At 40.3% G+C, this 21,007-nt stretch overlaps 1 protein-coding gene across 1 annotated transcript in view; it reads right to left on the bottom strand.

Moving 5' to 3' along the window:
* LOC128744691 (dachshund homolog 2) overlaps window positions 1-21,007 on the bottom strand; it is a 119,841-nt gene that overhangs the window by 12,442 nt on the left and 86,392 nt on the right. The window contains exons 4-8 of the mRNA XM_053841860.1: window positions 19,548-19,758; window positions 19,375-19,484; window positions 19,111-19,305; window positions 18,675-18,935; window positions 274-357 (exon numbers count right to left, since the gene is read on the bottom strand). Coding sequence (XP_053697835.1) covers window positions 274-357; window positions 18,675-18,935; window positions 19,111-19,305; window positions 19,375-19,484; window positions 19,548-19,758 — 861 coding nt within the window. The remainder of the gene's footprint in view (window positions 1-273; window positions 358-18,674; window positions 18,936-19,110; window positions 19,306-19,374; window positions 19,485-19,547; window positions 19,759-21,007) is intronic.

Here is a 21,007-nt window from a genome sequence, read left to right as displayed (position 1 = left end):
CGGAATTAACAGTCTCCTGCTTTCCCCCTTACCCGTTGCCCAAAAAGCTACAATCCGAACAATAAACTGCCGGTTATCTTCATTTCTGATGCTTTTCCTCAAGGTATAATTTACTAATCCAATTTAAAATATATTTATTTATACAGCACACACAAACGCGGGCATTCATTGGTACGGTTCGATAGAATCGAAGGGAAACAAAGACTGCAGCGAACTAAATAACAAATGAAATCTGTACCTACACCGTTATACGGTTAAGAAGGGCAAGCTTACCTCGAAGTCGCTTTTCGTCGGCCAACTGACGTTCCAGTGAATCCTTGACTTCGCGCTCTCGGATTACGTCCATCTTCAGTTCGGCTGTGCAATTGAAGGAAAAGACAGGGAAAGGGGAAATGAATTGATTAAATGTTTGAAACTCGTTGGAAATTGATTCAAAATTGATGATTGTCCCTAAGCATTGAAGTTATTATTTAATGTAAGACGATCTGCGATTTTTTGAAGCTTTCTAATTGTAATAGTTTCCGAATGCTTGTCACAATAACCTATAGCTACGGTATATTTTGCAAACTATTCATCAGGACAATATTTAATTGAGACGCAAATTGTTTTCCTGAACTGATTACGAAGAAACCACTTGCGATTTGAAAATTAAATTTAATTCCTATCATGGACTCCGACTCCGGAACGATTCCTCATGCAAATTAACAGGATTAGCTTTTATTTGAACAACTGGTAACCATAAATATGCTGAAAAATGTATGAATTGTCCACGTTGCTCTTTGTCCACCTTTGCTCGTTCTCCAATCGAATATTTATTAAAATCGTTGGGAAAACTTAACGCACAACAGATCCTGTTAACACAGTTGTTACAAACCAGTTGCTGCAACCGATATATGACTGATTTCAGTCGTAAATAATTTGTTGCAGCCAGAAGTGCGCAAAGTATGCTGCTTGGGAAACTATGCTTGTATGCAGGGATGCACAGTAGTCCAAAGGGCGAAAAGTGGAACTTTTTTCCTAGTGTGTTTTGTTTTCATTTTAACGTTTATGGTTTTCAGCACTTTTGTTCGTATGAATATCCCCCTTAATCTAAAAGTGTCGAAAGTTTGTCATCGCTTACTACAATGAAAATAAAAAAATAACTTTTTTGTGTTAAGAAATAAAGACATAGCTTCTTTGGCAAAGCTGTAAGCAATATAAAAACAAGCAACTTTGCTGAAGAAATAAAATTTCTATCTTTATCGAGTGCTGAACTATAGGGTATATTCTTTAAAACTTCTGTAAAAATTGGTTTTTCATACTTAGTTTTTCTTAGTTGCATTTTACAAGAATGCAATGTTCTAGGCAATTATCGAGACACTCAAAATACACGTTTTTACAAAAGACCGCATATCTGTTGGACTTTTACTTGCTAAGTTATTGCATATTCAAGCGTTAAGTTTCCATAGCCCGGGCCTTGGGGTAAAATGGGGCAAGCGGATTTATCAAATCAGTGCTTCATCTGAAAGCTTAAGTCAAGTAATATAAACTTGTATGGGTTTCGCTTGTCCCCAATCACCCAAATGAGAGTACGGCAAGCATACGTTTTATGTGTTTTGCGTTCGCTATAGGCTCGATACACGTCTATTTTTTGTGTTAGTAGATAGACACATGGCTTCTTCGGCAAAGCTATAGAAAATACAAAGGCAAACAACTTTGCTAAAGAAATAGCATTTCTATCTCTACCGAGTGCAGAGCTATAGAGCATTTTCTTTGGAAGCTTTTTAAAAATAAGTTTTTCATACTCAGCGTATGTTGGTTGCATTTTACAAGAATATATGGCTCTAGGCGATTATTGAAGGACCCAAAACACATGTTTTTGCAGATGGTTTCAAATCTCTAGGACCTTTCCTTAAAAAGTTATCGCTTATTTAAGCTTTATTTTTCCTTAACGTCACGAGCCAAAAGCAATAACTTTGTTAAGAAAGGTCCTAGAGATTTGCAATTTTCTGCAAAAAGGTGTATTTTGAGTCTTTCAATAATCGCCTACAACCATGTATTCTTGTAAAATGCAACCAACATGAGCTAAGTATGAAAAACTAATTTTTAAAGAACTTCCAAGGTAAATGCTCTATAGCCCTGCACGCGATAGAGATAGACTTTTAGTTTTCTTGAGCAAAATTGTTTGCCTTTATATTTTCTATAGCTTTGCCGAAGAAACCATGTGTCTATCTACTAACACAAAAGAATGGAGGTGTATCGAGCCTATAGCGAATGCGAAACACATAAAACGGATGCTTGCCGTACTCTCAATTGGGTGGTTGGGGACAAGCGAAACCCATACAAGTTTATAGTACATGACTTAAGCTTAAAGATGAAGCGCTGATTTGATAAAACCACAGCCCCATTTTACCCCATGGGCTCGTGATGCTATGGAAATTCAAAGCTTGAATATATGATAACTTAGAAAGTAAAAGTCCAAGAGATTTGTGGTCTTCTACAAAAATGTGTATTTTGAGTGCTTTGGTAATTTACTAGAACAATGTGTTCGTGTAAAATGCAACTAACAAAAACCAAGAATGAAAAACTAATTTTTAAAGAAATTTCTAAGAATATACCCTATAGTTTAGCACTCGATAAAGATAGAAATTTTATTTCTTCAGCAAAGTTGCTTGTTTTTACATTGTGTACAACTTTGATGAAGAAGCTATGTCTATATTTCGTAACACAAAAAAGTTATTTTTTTATTTTCATAATAGTAAGCAATAACTTACTTTTGATAGTTTTACATTAAGAGGGATATACGAACAAAAGTGTTGAAGACCGTAAATGATAAAATGAAAGCAAAAGACGCTAGGAAAAAAGTTCCACTTTTCGACCTTTTGGACCACTGTGGAATGTGAGCGAACACTTTGATTCATTTGATAGTACCGTCTTAACGGGGCCAAATATGACAAGGTTATATATGAGACATTTGTAGAATAGGTTATTGTCTATAATTTTTCTGAATAAAGTTTTACTGTATCTTCTGTAGTTACGGCGCTACAATGCTAGTATCTTATTAGTGACTAAATGAACGCTCATTTAGTCACTGATGAGTTACTAGCGTTGTAGCACCGTAACTACAAAATATACAGCAAAACTTAGTTCAGAAAAATTGTAGATTAGAACTAGGCTCCCGATTAATGGTATCATCAGTTAATGTAAATGTAAATGTAAATGCATTGTATCTAATGAAGCAGACTCATATTATTTTGGACAAGGACCAAAAGTAACAGGTGGTTTCTATTCGAACGTTTTGTTACTTATTGTATTAGTGCAAGATACACTTTTCAAACCTTACTGTGATTGTGTGTTCGTTGCATCTGTGAAAAATGCGTGTTTTCAGTAAATCAGGTGTTCATTTACTATAGCCGCTGAACAGCGTTTTGCCACGTTTTGCATTGGTTAAGTTGAACTTTGCAAATCTACTCTATCAAACAGATTAAAAATGCCAAAATGAAGTGTTTTAAGTGAAAAAGCAAAGTGATATGATTGAAACCTATAAGAAAAAAGTTGTGCACAAATAAAAACGCTTGGTTGACGATGCTCAACATGGCACGCTAGTGAGCTAGTCTCAGTAAAATACGGCCTGGCCTTTAAGGTTTTTTTCCACAAGTTACAGCATAAAATATTACTATTTACTTTTGAAGCATTTTGGGGCTTGTTCTTCTGGATTACCTGCGAATGACCGAAACACAAATGGCCGAATCACGAAGGGCCGAAATACAAATAGTCGAAATAGCAAATGGCTTAATAGATTTAATAGTCGCATTACAAATGACCAAATCTTAAATAACCGAATTACAAATTGCCGAAACGCAGATGGCCGAATGTCACGGTCTTCAACCTACACAACTGTTGGGTATGTGCTATCGTGCGGACTCAACTAAGAGATAATCCCTACTAGCCGGTAAACCTAGGAAAATGAAGGCACCTAAATAGAAATGGTTTCTGCGGGGCCGGCGCTTCGGGGAGGTTGAGGGTTCGATTTTTCGTGATTCGGTCAAATTGAGGTTCGGCCTTTCGTGATTCGGTCGAATATAATTTCGGCCTTTGAACATGTGACCATGTCCCATATTAAGTCGTACTTAAGTCGTAATAAAAATTATTGTATTTTTGTTTGCATATTAGCAGTTAGGCAGGAAATATTATTAAAATTGTAATTAAATTTCCCCATCGAGATGCCGCGGTTACCAATGGCTCCAACGCATGGATCGCTTGTAACGCTTAGAAGTTCTGCCTAAGCCTGCTAGAGGGCGTTGCTAGCCAATCGAAAAGGAGTCGGGGCTTGTTTTTTTTTTTTTTTTTTTTTTGTATGGACTCATCACTGCGACCAGTATAGTTAGATCTATTGTGATATCGCCCGGGTGTTTGCTGTATGACCTGCACTGCATTTATTTGCTATAATCGCTATTGAGTGAGCGATATGCTTATTGAATTTCATGCGTGCTTGTGTGTAATTGGGTTTTACCCTTCTTTCAATGCTTTCTCTACTTTACCCACCTTGTTCCACATGATAGCGCTGTCCCCAATTATAGCCATCCCTGGCACTGCACACCACTGCATTTAACTATAAGGGTCTCATTTTGCACTGTCAATAGGCCTTATCGGGATAACATAGAATGCAGCATTAAGGAAGGGTAAATGAGGGGCCTGAGAATAAACCCATGCTAAAAGTCACTTTGAACATCGAATGGCTTGATTCTACTAAGATTCGAACCCACGACCATTCGCTTGCCAAAGCAGACTCGGTAACCTTGCGGCTACAGAGCCCCTCGTCGGGGCTTGTTGAAGTGAAAGTCGAAGCGATCGGATGTCTCTCCACTGTCCGGTGCTATTCCGGGTTACTATACCAGGTGGTCATCTGATTAGAAGTGCGAACAAAATTAAACATCGATCCACCATTTTGTGGGTAATCCGCGTGGCCATCGACTGTTGTGAAGTAACCGAAACGCCGTGAAACGAGTGCGCGACTGTAAAACTCCGCCCAAACCAGTGTGCTAGCTAAGCAATTGTGCACGTGTCCGGGGGCACGTCCGGTTGCCCGAGTCCTCGTAATCGAGGAGGTCTTAAAGTGAATTTCCGGTCAAAACCGGATTGATCGGTGAAATCCCGCCCCGTAAATATCTAGTCTGATAGCATTTCCGTGCGTGAGTCCGGAACAGTGTGATCTATACCAAAAAATTGTCACCGCGCATCACTCTACAGTCAAGCGTCGATTCAGTAGCAGCCAATGGAGCCCAAGAGCGTCCATATGCTCCGAACCGTAAGTTAACCTTTACCTACATCTTCAGTAACAATTGTTGAAAATCGCCCATTAGTATTTCGGCTATTTGCTATTCGGCCATTTGAGTTTCGGCCATTCGGTTTTTCTAATGATAAACAGTACAATTTAGAAAGCACCGACGGATTCACAGTCCATTGGCAAGTTACGCGAAATGATCTGGAGTACTGGAAATTTCGTTGGGTACCGTTTCCTTAACAAGCACTGGTCCTTATTCAATGTTAGGGTGCGATCACAACTGCTAACAATTCGGAAGCGCTGCTTAAACTGGAAATCGGGTCCGACAACCTGTACACCGACACGACTGATAGCGGTAAACGATGTATGAACTTCGCAGCTTTCAGTGGCTTAGTGATCTGAAGCTCCAGATTGACTCTAACATAACGAACATACGTTTACTATCAGGGTGTGGATAATAACTCTGACCACCGCGTAGTTATGCTGCTAGACAACCCCCAATCAGCCGTAAACTATGCGTGAATATTGGATGAGGCACTGCCTTCTTTCGAAGAGTTAGGTGCTTAAACTCTCGAGAACGATTGGGGTAGAATACGCTCGGCCTAGCTGAACTACCTCGGAGAATACGAAATGATTGGTTTGATGAGGACCCAGCTAGCATGTTCATATGTATAAAAAAAGTAAAAATCAGCATTACGTACAGATATACATGCTAAACAAATCGTATTTCATTTTTTTTTTTTTTTAATTGAATACAGTGGTGTGCACTTTCCAGTGAGCGACATGCTCTTTTAAGGAAGTGCTTAACTACTTAATATCTAGTTCGTGAGGTTATTGACTTCATTTTAATTACAATTTTTGTTTGAATTTACCAATGATCTTCTAAACTATTTACGGGTAGCAGATGGTGGTTTGGTAGGTGGTGGGTGGTGGGTGGTGGCAGTAGATGCCGATGGGCGGCGGCGGTTAATATAAATGTCGTTCATTTGAATATTTTGTTCCAATTATATTGTGATTGTTATCCAGTGGTTATCAAAGCGATCGTCCGTAATCGTCCAGCAGAGAATAATGCAGTAACAGTACGCAGCACCCAACAGCAGCAGCGGCAACAGCAGTAACACACGATGATCCATCGTTGAACGACTTTCAGGACGGAAGGTTGCGGACGGAAAGCGAAAGGAGAGGTAGCACAGGAATGAGGAAGGAACTGTAGAAGAGCTCAGCGGAAAGGTTTGATGTGTTTTAACTTTTAGGAGGGGAATAATCATGGGATAATAATAAGGAGAGGAATCACAGGATTACAAGAAAGGAGAATGATTTTTCTAGGAGAGGGTATTTGATTTGGTAGCAAATATTTCCAGCTGATCGATGCTATAGATGGCTTGTGCGGCAACATCGGCATTCGGTTTGATATAAACGACTCCATTCCTGGCGAAGACACTATGGATTTGACCACTCTTTTTTAACTTAACTGCACTTCCTTGGATACGGCGCGCAGATTCAGTAAGACTTTCGTTGATGTAGATACGTTTGGTCAAATTAATTTCGATATGTTGAAGGTTGAGGTTCTTCTGTGACAAATAGCGGCGAAAAAACTCATCTCGTGCAGCCTTGAAAACGAATTGAAACAGAATCGGTGGGGTTGCTCCAGTTGCAATAGGTATCCGGGCCAAACGCTTGGTGTAAACGAGTGGAACATCCGAATCACAGTATCCAAGAGACAATGCAACTTTTCGAAAGATATCACAGGTGTTTTCATTCGGAGAGAACGGGACTCCAGAAAGAAGTAAATCGTTTATATTTTCCAATATACCGATGCTATCTTTGTTACGTTTTACATTTGAATCCAATTTGTTTAACGACTCCGTCAGTTTACAGATTTCTGACGCACAATCAGCTCGCAATAGCTGAACATCATTCCTAAGAGTGGCTATTTCGTTCACTAGCTTGCTATTACTGGAATCAATTTTGTTTTCAATCCTGGCGTTTCCTTCATCTATCATTAACTTTACACTAGCCAATAGATCTTCAAAAGTGTCCGGCTGATCTCCCGTCTGATCCAGATCGTCCCTTGAGCGTTTTTTACTATCATTTCTACTCACTCCAACTGGTAACGAAATTGCAGTTTTGTTTTTGCCCATTTCTGCTGCTTTCGAACGGGTATAAGCTTTGTTACCGTTCATCCAATGTGTGGTTAAGCGACAAGGCAATACAATAGCAGATAGATACAATTGGTACACCTCACAAAGGCAGTATGGCAGAGTATCGATCAAATGATAGCACAATTTACTTTTCGTTCTAAATCAGCCGTTAGCAGAAATTTTTGGCGCACTCCAATTTCATGGTTTGTACATGGTATTTTCCAGCGAATTGATAGTTATCAACGATATAGCAATGACTTTAGCATATATAATGCTTCGATATTCCACGATCACAACAACTCACAGTGCGGTGGTATGCATAAAATTGTAATTAAAATGAAGTCAATAACCTCACGAACTAGATATTAAGTAGTTAAGCACTTCCTTAAAAGAGCATGTCGCTCACTAGAAAGTGCACACCACTGTATTCAATTTAATAAAATCAATTTAATTTCATGCGCAAAATTGGCATATCCGTACTATTTTGAAGGCGATATACGTGATTACGAATAATTTTGAGCGTTACGACTATATAAGTATTTATATACGATAATATCCGATTAAGCGCGAATCGCTCCGTACTACTCTACGATTTTGTGCTGAAAATCGTATGTATGTCAGTCATTATCATTATAAACGACACAAAATCCACCTGATCCCACTTTATCCAGCTTTTGTTACGATTTCCAGTTTGTTAGAAGATATTTACGATAGTTTTCGTACATTGATATACGAGTTGGTGCTAGCTGGGGAATGCACACAAGCGGTGGAGAGGAAGAAATGACTTGAAAAAATGATCTGAGCTTTGCCACTAGGGAGAACTTGATCAAATACCGACGAGCAAGCAACCAGTTAACCACGATTCTGAGGAGTAAAAAGCGCCACACGGAAGACAGAGATCGTGAAGAATTACAACAATTATTATGGGCTAATGGAACGCACATGTTTGTTGAGAAGGCGAACCTGACATGGGCAGGGACGAGCGTGAAATGGTCGACAGATGGAAGCAGTTCTTCGATCAACACCTCAATGGCGAAGTTGCAGAAGAAGGCGAAACAAAAGTTAATCTAGCAACGCCCGTGAAAGATAGTAATCGGCTCGCCTGTTGCAACTATCGCAGCATAACAAGGTACAGATCCTTCGCACATGGTTTTGTAGCGAATTATAAGGGCTTCATAGGGAGTCGTGCTACTGTAGACTAAATTTAACAATCCGACAGATCTTGCAGAAAAATCGGCAGTACAACGTGCCCAGGCCTTACATTTTTATTGACTTCAAAGCAGCATACGACACAGTCGATCGAGGATAGTTACGGCAGTTAATGCACGAACACGGTTTTCCGGACAAAATGACGCGACTGATCAGAGCTAAATTAGATCGAGTGATTTGTTTCGTTGGATGCTCGGGGACACTCTCGAGTCCCTTTGAAACGCAGTGATGGTTGAGACAAGCTTATCCTGCTTGCTGTTCAACATCGCTGTTGAGGTGGTGATTCGACGAGCGGTCATCAACACTAGAAGCACGATTTTCATCAAAAGTAGTTTGACACTAGATGGCTTTGATATCATTGCAAGGAATTTTGCGACGGCGGAAGTAACCTAGGCTAGGCGAAAAGCGAAATCTAAGAGGATCCACCCACAGAAATTACCGCTATTTAGAAACATGCATTTTCCTAGCTTTACTGACTAGCAGGGGTTATCTCTTAGTCGAGTCCAAACGAGCGGCAGCGGGTAAGCCCGAGCAGGAGCGAAGAGCAAAATAACATCAAAATGTGTTATTGAAAATCGAATAACTCATATCAAAATTTGGCCTTGTTTTGGCTGACATTACACAACAAAAAATAATATCAAAATTTTACTCCTTTAAGGCTAAAAGAATAACTACTTGTGTTATTTGAATAACAAAGCAATAACATGACTGCATTCAGAGTTTAGAATAACATATTTTAGTATTATTTAGGTATTGAATAGCAAATGCAGTAGTATATGAGATATTACAAAATCATTTTATAAAATAGTTATAATCTGAAATATCTTTAATCAATAAAAAAAATTGTATGAAATATGTCGAATGTCATGTTAAGGCCAAAATAAGATATGATAACAAAATCAGTTATTAAACTCATCTTATAACCACTGTTTTGAATATCCACTCAATAACAAAATGTGTTATCAATGTATCTTCCGTATCAATTCAATAACAAAATATACCATTATAACATTTGATATTGTTTTTATATTATTTTGCTCTTCGCTCCTGCTCGGGAGGACAGTATATACACTCTTAAATGATTCTACCTGTAAATAGGTCGGATTTAGTTAAAGTTAGGTTGAAACTACTCAAAATGCCCTTAAAGTGTACAAACTCAAACTTTGGGTAAAAATTTCATCCAATTTTGGCTACTTGCTACCGATAATTGAATTATTCTCTATGACAAATAACGCAATTTTAAGTTCCTACTACCAATTTTTTGGTTGAAAAACTACTCAAAATCTGAGTTTGTACACTTTAAGGGCATTTTGAGTAGTTTCAACCTAACTTTAACTAAATCCGACCAATTTACAGGTAGAATCATTTAAGAGTGTACCTAATCTTTGAGCAGGCCAACGGCCTCGATTATTTTCTATGACATTCGGCCATTCGTGATTTAGTCATGTATCTTTCGGACATTTGTAATTCGGCCCTTAGATCCACTAAACCTATTGTTATTGTCGTCCATTTGAGTTTCGGCCATTCGTAGGCAAACTGACTCACTCACACATTGTGCCGCGGCACTCCAGAGATATCAAGCGGCACAGCTTCGATTCAATTTTACATATGAAACCCGGGAGCACTGCCAGTTGTCAAAATCATCTCGCACGATGGCCAGATCTATCAGATTATAACGAATTTAACAAATCTTGCAGTTCGGCACTTTCGGTACAACATCGGCACAGTTCGGCTCGTTTCAAGTCGCCTAACATAAAAACGGCTGTGCCGAGTGACTAGCCCCTTGGGTACAGCCATTTGACGGACTATAAACTGAAAGCGAAGAGTGATGGAGTGATGGAGACTGATTCCCATTGACCCAGTGACATTCTATGACCGTAGAGCGTGGACAGAGAGACCGGCGAGCTCTTGACGGCTTTGAGTGTAAGATACTGCGGTCAATTCTTGACAGTAAGCTGGCGAATAAACTGTGACAAACGCGCTTGAATCACGAGTTGTACCATGTATATATAGATATGGTTGCCATCCAGCGGTGCTGCTAGATAGTCAGTAGGATCGTTGCACTATACCCGTAGCTGTCCTGTACTCTAAAAGCCGGCTGCGAAGTCTGTCGATAAAGAAGGGTCAAGTTGTCAACAGGACGTTTACACCCATGGCTTTGCTTTTCTACCGTCAAGCGAGTAAAACACGCCAGGCTACAATGGGCTGGCAACGTAGCGAGAATGTCAAATAAATGACCAACGTAGACAATATTCACTCAATCATATAGGGAATCGTGGCGAATGAATGAATGCTAGGGAACTGTTTGGAACGTTGCAGTTACCTAACTGCAAAAAAGATTATCGAACCTTTGCGTTCCTTGCGTTTATTCAACCCGGGTTGAAATGAATTATATCTATCAAATAGGATCAAATAAACACCAAAAATTCATCCAATTTCAACCCAGACTGAATAAACAAATTCGCTATTACAGAAACATATGTATCTTCATCCCCACCTTATATGCTCTCATTGAGCAAAACAACTATTAATCTGGCAAAGCTGTCAACTCTGCGACAGAACCTAGACAAATTCTTTTTGCAGACTGTGGATTTGAATCCAGCATTCGATTCATTTAAACGAGTTTTTCGAACATGGTTTTCCAACCAAACTGATTAAGTTTGATTCTAAGGACAAGAGCAATTAAAATTATGCGTACGAATAGCGGTGCACAAGAGCATTCTTTTCAAATTATTTGTTTGTCCAATCAATTTTCAACGACTTCCAATTGATGGAACAATAAAATTCTTAGAACTATGCTATGTTTACGCTTGAAAAGAAAATTTCGTTGTTCCCATTCCAGCGCAATTCACGGCATGCTTCGTTGAATTTCATTTTACTTTTCTCGAACTTTTCCAACTCTTTTCCAAATTAACAACCCGGTAAAACACTTTGGCACTCGCACTCCGAACTGCTCCCGGGAGTCATAAATAAGTTAATCATTCAGCCCGTGACTGAAGCCAATTTTATAACACAAGATGCTTAACAATCACCGCGCGTATTGTAGTGATAATCAACCATTTTCGATCCATCCACGTACATCGTACGAACGCTAGTAGGTATGTGGTGTAATTTGAATGCCTAAATCCGCCGAAAAAAAAAAACCAGAAACCCTTGCAATCAAGTTCTCTAATCAACCCGGGGCAAATTGACGAAAAGAACCAAACCCGAAAAGACCATATCACATATGATGCGATTTCAATCCATTCCTGCGTCCAGACACTGGGCAGACACACCAGTTCAGTTCCGTTCCGTTCCGTAATGGTGGCAAGCGCAGACATATAGAAGAAGTAATACAGAATTTTCCCCAAGCTATTGATCGGCAGCAAAACAAAAAACAGCCCCCCATTAATCGACCCTCTCCAGACGGTGTGATCTATAGTTTTGTCTTTTTGTTGCTGCCTTAGTTGTGGTTGCCTTTATTCTTTACAATAATTTCGATCATTTTCCACCATCATCCCGCGCAGCCAACGCAACACCAACGGTTTGATGGACAAAATTTTCGTTCAATATTGCTTGAAGCGTGTTAAATTGAGTGGCTATATTTTTATTTCGATTTTGTATCTTCCACACTCGACGGACGACGCAAGGGATGCGCAGGGGGTGTTGATCCATTTGTATTTAATAAAGGAAAGAAAAAAAATAAAACAGCCAAGCAGAGAAATTGAGAATACACCGCGCAGCAATCCATCAATAAGCATCAAACGGGCAGCGCAGCAGCAGCAGCACCGGAGATCGAAGCAGGCGAATGATCGGTCGGACGAAAGATTCGATTTGTTGGCATTACAGACATTGACTATACACACATGTAAAGGCATTTCTGCGAGTGTGCATTTCGCTATCAAACCGCAGGATCGTAACCACGGAGTCGCCAAGAACCGGCAGAAACATGCGGCAATCCGGTCCCGGAGAGCGAGAGAGCATCAGCGAAAGAGACAGCAAAAAATGAATTAATATAAACGTAGATAAACGTTTTCACTTTATAGGTCCATAATTAAAGATAATTTTTATCGATTTTTGTGCAGTTTTTGTTTCGTTTAGTCTTCGCTCTCGCTTTCCGGTGCATTTTTTTCTCTCGATCGACTGCAAGTGGTGATCTGACTGACTGACTGACTGGCTGGCTGGTTGGATGGCTGGCTGGCTGGCTGACGGACTGACTGAGCTGCCTGAGTGACTGATCGGGTTCGTCGCCTGGGCCTGTGTTTTAGGCCTGCGCTTATCATTTCTCGATTTCAATTCCCCTTTCCCTCTGCGGGTGCATTCCACCATTTCGAGGCGGGAATGTGTCCCGGGCTCACCACAGACTCGGTATTACTTAGAGAGATGACCCCGCAGGGAAGACCCCAAATACGGAGAAGGAATGCATAATGATGATAGTGACCGGGCGGCGGGGCTTCTATTTCGTAAAAGCAATGTTTAGTTCGATTAACCTATCATTTAGTATTTTTCGATTATATTTTTGCTGCGATTTCGACATGTGGTTATTGTTTTTTGTTCTCAATCTCACCGCGGCAGCGGCGCAGTGATCTAGGCGCAGGGGAAGAGCTTTTATTATGATCCGATGCGCGATCGATCGATCGTCGATCGATCAATTTATGGAATCGATTCGATACTTTGTTTGCTTCACCTTCTGCTTCGCTTCAAAAATGGATTCTCGCTAAATGGCAGCCCGTAATTGGATCGTTTATCGCGCTAGTGACACCTTTCTGCGAGGGGAAGCGGCGCGGGCCGAAACCGTTCCCAGGGTCTGGAGGTTTCCCAGACACCGTGGGTAGGTTTCCACTCGTCACGAGGTGACCAAGATGATAGAGATAATGATTTTTTCAAAATTTGGCTTAAATCTATTATGAAATTAACTCATCCATGCGGCTTATGCATTTAAAGTTTACGTAAGCAGCAATCAAAAAGTAAAATTATCAATGCAATGTAACTTTTTTGATTAAGAACATTATTTTGAAAACTCCTCAAAATTGGTTCAATAGAGACTCAGCGTTTTGTAAATTCGGCAATACTTTAGTACTTATTGAGTCATTACGAACCGACAATTACAAAGCCTAGGTGCTACATTTCGATTTTGGAACTTGATCTTACTACCATCTTAATGAAAAATATTGATGAAGAAACCAATAACCCTCAAAAGTTGATGCAGAACACCTACAGGACTTCAACATCGACAGCATATCGTTGGAAGGAGAACTCTCGGTTTTATCCCTGATCTTGAACTCGCCACCAGGCAATAAGGAGAGTTATATAGATAACCTTTCCGATCCGCTAATGCTACCTGAGGTTAGGGAGCAGGCTGAGACTCCGGCAACGTGGTCAAAAAATTCTCCAACTTGCAACGATGACGAAGTGGTATCGCAGCCGGGGTTACAGGTGGAAGAAGTTCTTCGATGAATCCCCCAATCGCAAAGATAGCTTAGAAATGCCCACGGAAGGCAGGAACTTTTTTGCACCTGAACTCCAAGAGGTCAAACGAAAAATCAAGTTGCTAAAGATTAAAGTCTCCGGTAAGGACTACGGTCACACCATCCCACAGATCTTGCAGAAATGTCGGAAGTGCAACGCTCACATATTTGTTGATTTCAAAGCAGCAGACGATACAGTGGATCGAGAAAAGCTATGGCAGATAATTCCGGACAAACATTCGCAACTGACTAGAGCAACATTAAATTGAGTGTTGTATTTTTCTTGCGTATTTCAGGGACACTCCCGAGACTCTCGCTTCGATACCCCGGCGAGAGTTGAAACAAGATGATGGCTTATCATGCAAAAACCAAACACATGAAAAGTAGACGCTTAAAGAAAGCCAACGCCCGCCTCTCACGTATGATAATCGTTGATGGCGTCGTATTAGGAGTGGTAGATGAGTTCGTTCATTTGGGATCGCCGCTGATGATCGCGGATTACAACTCAAGGAAGGAGATCGAATGACGCAATCAAGAAAGAAATTGGCCATACTTTGCCTTTTGCAAAATGCTATGAAACTACACGCTAATCTCAGTGGAAGCAGGCGCTAATCACGGAGGACATACGCGCTTTTACCGTGTTGGCGGAACACAAACCGAAAGTACAGAGTGGCGTATGAATTCGAGCTACAAGCATTGCTAGAAGAAATTCCAATCGTACATCTAACGCAAATCGGTAAGCCAAGGTAGGCTGGGTGCGTCATAAGGATGCCGGACGATAAGGTAGCGAAAATGGTTGGTTTCAGCAACCTCACCCGCACCCGCGCCGAAGCGTGAAGTTTTTCGTTTATAGTGCCTTTAGGAACATTCCTTGGTATGACAAGCCCCTTATTGTGAGAGAAATCTTTGGGTGATTAATTTGGCTTAAATCTATTATGAAATTAGCTCACCCATGCGGCTTATGCATTTAAAGTTTACGTAAGCAGCAATCAAAAAGTAATATTATCAATGCAATGTAACTTTTTTGATTAAGAACATTATTTTGAAAACTACTCAAAATTGGTACAATAGAGACTCAGCGTTCTGTAAATTCGGCAATACCTGACTACTTATTGAGTTATTGCGAACCGACAATTACAAAGCCTAGGTGCAATGTGAGATACGAAATTTATTTTCTCGTATATTCGAGATACAGGTTTGGTACTTTCGGTAAAGTTGTAGTAAATATCAATGCAAACAACTTTGTCGAAGACACCATACTTGAATTTCTTCATAGAAATTGTCTATTAAGCATTATTCGTGGACAAACCCTTCAAAACAGTTTTTAAACCCTGACTTATTCTGTTCAACTTTTACGTGTTCATAGTATTCTAGAAAGTTGTTTATTTTGCTAAAATCAACGTTTTTCTAAAACATTATTATACGCGATTTTCTGCAATTTCGGAGATTTTGAGCATTTTTGATGAAAAATAGTACTTCTTTGAGCTTAAATATTTCCCAATGTGGCAAATGGCAGATCAAACAACTCCTCCTCAAAAGTACAACAAAACACCTTTAAAAGCAAGTGTCAATTGTCTGTATCTGTTTGTATCCTCAAAAGTTATAATTGTTTTAAAAATCAATCTCAGTCATGTTTATGAAACAATTAAAATGTACTTCGGATGCAATTAACGCCATTTTGTTTATGTTGACAATCTCTTTCTAACAAGTTGAGTTACCAGTAATTTTTTCACCTATTATCGAGTCGAAAATGAATGTAGACTTAAAATTATTTGACGCATTTCATAAGAGAAAAGCTTCCAAATAACTAACTTAAGTCTATTTTTTCAATACCTTCGATTGGTGTCTTTTCAAAAGATCACACTCATAATGGGCTGATACCGAATGGCAGAAACACAAATGGTCGAATCACGAATGGCCGAAATCCAAATGACCGAATTTCAACAACAGTCACAGAAGGCCGAATTTTCTCGGAATGACTAAATAACTATTTAATTAGAAAACACGAATTGACAAGCAATTAAATTTACTCAAACCAAAAATAAAATAAGCAACACGTCTTTTTGTTGTACTTTTAGGTACGAGTTGTTTGATCGGCCACCATTTGCCACCTTGGAAAATATTTAAGCTCAAAGAAGTACTAATTTTCATCAAAAACGCTCAAAATCTCCGAAATTTCAGAAAATCACGTGTAATAATGTTCTACAAAAACGTTAATTTTAACTAGATAAACAACTTTCTAGGACACTTTGAACACGTAAAAGCTGACCAGAATAAGTCAGGGTTTGAAAACTGTTTTAAAGGGTTTGTCCATTAATAACGCTTCATAGATAATTTGCATAAAGAGGTACAAGTATGGTGTCCTTGACAAAGTTGTTTGCATTGATATTTACTACAACTTTGCCGAAAGTATCAAACCTGTATCTCGAATGTACGAGAAAATAAATTTCGTATCTCACTTTTAAGGGAATTAATCACCCAAAGATTTCTCTCACAAGAAGGGGCTTGTTATACCAAGAAATGTTCCTAAAGACACTATATGCGAAAAACTTAACGTTTTGGCGCAATAACACACGATCACATATTTCGCTGTGTGGACCGCTGTGCCGTGGGATGAAACGCAAATCTAGATGGACAAAAGTAATTACGCTAACACCGTTAGTCCTAGGTATATAGTATCTTCGGAGAAAATTTGTTATTTCAACTTCCGCATTTTTTGGTGTATATGACATTAGGGTGGCCATCATAGTAAGCGAGTGTTAAACATAAACTTTTTCATGGCTTAAGTTAGCTGAGTAAAATGTTCAGCAAAGTTGAAGAACATTAAATTTTGAATTATTTTGTTAAAGAAAAGAAAGTCCTATCTCTTATGGTCGATAGGATGGAGCAATTTAAAGTTTTTGGACGGGGAGGACCTAAAAAATCCGTTTTTTTCTTAATATCTCCTTTCGTGTTTATTTCTCACAAATCTTGCCTTCTGAGCACTTTCACATCCAATGAAAATGCACATTTTGTTTGAAGGAATCAAGTCGCTATCTCATTCTGTTCTGTAGCTATAAGCATTTTTTCTAAAAAAATATGCATTTTTCAAATGTGAATAACGTAAAAACTGCTCAAAAGCAGCAAATTACATTTTGTATAGATGTTTAGTAATATGTTGGCCACCGAAATTAATTGAGATCGCACCGGTCCAGGTCGGACCCTTTTTTGCTAGACCGTATTGAATAATGAAGGAAAAATTACCGTTTATGTTTTACACTCGCTTACTATGATGGCCACCCTAATGTCATATACACCAAAAAATTCGGAAGTTGAAATAACAAATTTTCCCCGAAGATGCTATACACCTAGGACTAATGGTTTTAGCGTAATTACTTTTGTCCACCTCGATTTGGGTTTCATCCCACGGTGCGGCACCAAGAACAGAGGACAGGAGCCCAACATGCGAAATGGCTCGGCAATGTTACGACTTTCGAGACGCCTGGCCTAAGATCGAATTGCATGAAGACCTGAAACAACACGACCCACCTCGGATCTGCGCTGACGACGACGAAAATAACGTAACAACGTAGAGTGGGAGGGATATTTTTCACTTGTATCTTTAGTTCTTTTATTGGGTGTTAAGATCAAAATTTGTTAAACTTGACGCATTTAATTGACAAAATGTAACGGTTTTGGCCAAATCAATTGTAATCTACCTAATAAAAGTGTTTGAGGAACGGATGTCAACAATCAAGATGTGTGGGTTGGGGAAAAAATCGAAAACGCCGACGACGACAAAAAAGAGTGACCAACGTTTTTAAGCGGAACGCCATCACATACAAGGTCATATATTTGACGTTAGCAAAACACGGATTTTAGAAAAAATAGACAACAAAGACACGAGATTAGCAGCCGAAATGTTTTACATAAAAGTTAGAGGAAACGAGAGAACAGTAAATTTACAAAGAGAAAGTGAAAATTGTAATGACACATACAATGGACTAATGCTCAAACTACGACAACTGGACCATAAGAAGAAAAAACGATAGCTTTGCTTAGTTGGATAGATGACGGGGAAGAGAATATACGTGTTAATGTAAGTTGGTGCAGCCGAAGAAAATTGTCCAATGTATACTATATGTTGTATGTTATATGTTTTAGGCGTAGTTAATGACCGAAGAATAGTAAGTCGAAACGTCCGCAGCAATGACAATATTGTTCTATATTTCACCGAAAAAATCAACAAGTTTAGGTTATAACCTGAGAGTGTTGTCTACAACTGTGCATCGAGCTAAAAACGAGTCGAAATAAGTCGGCTTATAAGAAGACCGGAGACTCTAAATCGCGACGAAAAGCAAAACAAGTCAACCAAAACACGATCCCGAGAGCTGTACACAAAGTGACGCTGACGAAGTTCGAGTTTCTTTGTATTATCTCAAACAAAGTTTAACTACAATTAGTACTGTTTATGAAGCTGCTCATCAAATCGATAGGAATAGAAAAATTCCTGTCGCGAATCCTTCCGGTTTACATACAAACATTTCATCTGCGACGCTGTTTTAAAAAAATCTTTCAATCTTTCATTTAGTAAAATCTAGTCCCCCCAGCAAAAAAAAGTGTTACAAAACTCACCTTTCTCGTAGCTGGTCTGCCGTTCCTGTTGCCGAGCGTTATCGGCAGCGACCTTGAGCAGACCCTGGATGTTGCGCAGTAACGTTTCCGTGGACGAGTGCGTCGGATCCTGAGCCGTCGGGACATTACCGACGGCAACGGCAGCTGCCGTAGCGGCCAGACTGGAGTAGTTGAGCGCCTGCTGGCGGCTTTCCATTTCCTGCGAAACCGGAACCGTTGCCGGTACCGGTGACGAAATGTCCCGTTCGCAATCGCTGATGTCTACATTATTTCAGTTTTTAGAAAGCGAAAATAGAAACAAAACAATAAAAATAAAAGTCAAGTAACGAACAGACACGATAATGGCACACATTCGCTATATAGATTGCTCACACGTCGGACAGGGTTCAGACGTGTGAGAGATGATCATTGACCTTTCGTTTTGGCTCTGACTTACCTTCCTCCTTCTCGTTCGGCTCCTCGGTGTCCGATATGTTTGCTTCACTGATGTTTTCGTCCTCTTCGTGCACCGAAGGTTCGGGCGAATTTTGATTACTCCGCTCGCTGGGGGCGCCACCGCTGGTCTGATCGCCGCCGGATTTCGACAGATTTAGCACCGGACTTGCACCGTTCGGTGAGTCGGGAGGGGGTACTGCGGTTAAAGCGGGTTTTTAGTTGACAGTGGAAGCAGCGGAAAAATGAAAACAAAACAAATACATACCATTTTGGGAGCTCAGGTCGCGTGGCTTCTGCTCTAGATTGACAGTTCGATCCTCGCCTCGTTCTTCGCGTAGTCGCTCCAAATGCTTGACAATGTCTTCGTAAGCAGCTCTATGTTCATAAAAGACAAAAGATTAGGGTTTCTACGTTTGAAAATTGCTCGATGAAACTCACCTAGCAATAGCCTCCATTCCGGGGATGTTCTGTCCCTTGATGATCGATCCATCCGGTCGTGGAATTCCATGCGGGTTGACGCCGGGACTCATCAGCGGATGACCACCGCCGGGGTGCGGATTCATCTGCATGAACGGGATGTGGTTCAGGTGCGTGGGCGGTGCATTGTAACCATTCGCCAGCAGGGGGGATTTGTCCAGGCGGGGGAGATCTGTAATGGCAGTGAGCCATGAGGCTGCAAACCGACGCTGTTGTAACGAGTGAACTACACCGATTTGCGAAACGTCACCGAACTTTCGAGCCTCGAAAGCATCCATGGCGTTTCACAAAAAAAGTTACACATATTTACGGCAAAACATAAAGAAAATTCAAACAAATGATTTGATGGAAAAATCACACAAAAATTCAGCCTTTCTTATTATGCACGATTTCGTCTAGATTGCTTTGGACATGTGTTTCACCCTTTCCTCAGCCGCGTAATTGATCGTTCATAATAGTGCAATATGGCTGCAGGAAAAAAAAACTAACGACGAGACTGTGAAATTACACCGCCAGCCAAATGATCCACATTGAAAGAGAAAATTCCATCCAAAGGCAAAACCCCATTTTGGAAAAATAGTCGCTTCAATCAAATGGAGCAGCGGCAAGGCAACAGCACCCGCACACTTTGATACGGTACATTGCCCCACACACCAGCCGATAATATGGTGTGCATCGACTGAATTTCAAAACATCGAGCACCGCCTCCCACGTCCATCGCAGTAGACAGCGTGTTAGAATTGTTGGTTGCTGCGAACCTGGTTGCTTGCTGGGGCTCTAACCGTCTCTAACATAGTTATGCGTGCCATACTAGCAATTTGCATAATCGGCCAATGTTTCTGAGCAAATCAGGAGATCGCCTTTTTGGGGAATCGACGTCGCCGGTCGTTATCGGAAAAAACGTTTACGGCTGTAGCACACTGCGCGTAAGGATCCGGCAAAAAAGGTATTTATGCTAATCGCGTCATATAAATCCCCCCAAAACTATCCTATCAAAAAAGGACGGGGAAAGATTCCTAAATCAAAACCAGACTGAAATCGGCAATGAGGGAACGCGGAGCACATTCCAGAGAAAATTCATATTGATCAAAAATGCAGAGTGCTGCGCTACAGGGTAGTGTTTTAGAACATGGAAATTAAATTTGTTCCGAAGACAGACGTAAAAAAGCATTGGAGAATTTTCAAGACATTCCCCCGGTTTCCCCCGGCCGGTTCGGAATCAACATATGCGAAGCGCTGCGCTGCAATGGTGTGGCGCAGCGCGCAGGAGAAATGCCACATAATAATAAATAACAGCTGAAATCGTTTAAAATGATTATAAGGCACTGACGGTGCACCGAAACCGAGCAGAAGTTTCGTTTTCGTCCAGCAGCAAGCGCGGCGCGTCGCTTTCGATAAGATTCTGACCGACCGACCGACCG

This window comes from Sabethes cyaneus, chromosome 3 (assembly GCF_943734655.1).
Source record: "Sabethes cyaneus chromosome 3, idSabCyanKW18_F2, whole genome shotgun sequence".
Taxonomy (NCBI): Eukaryota; Metazoa; Arthropoda; class Insecta; order Diptera; family Culicidae; genus Sabethes; species Sabethes cyaneus.
This window is presented reverse-complemented; position numbering and strand designations above follow the sequence as displayed.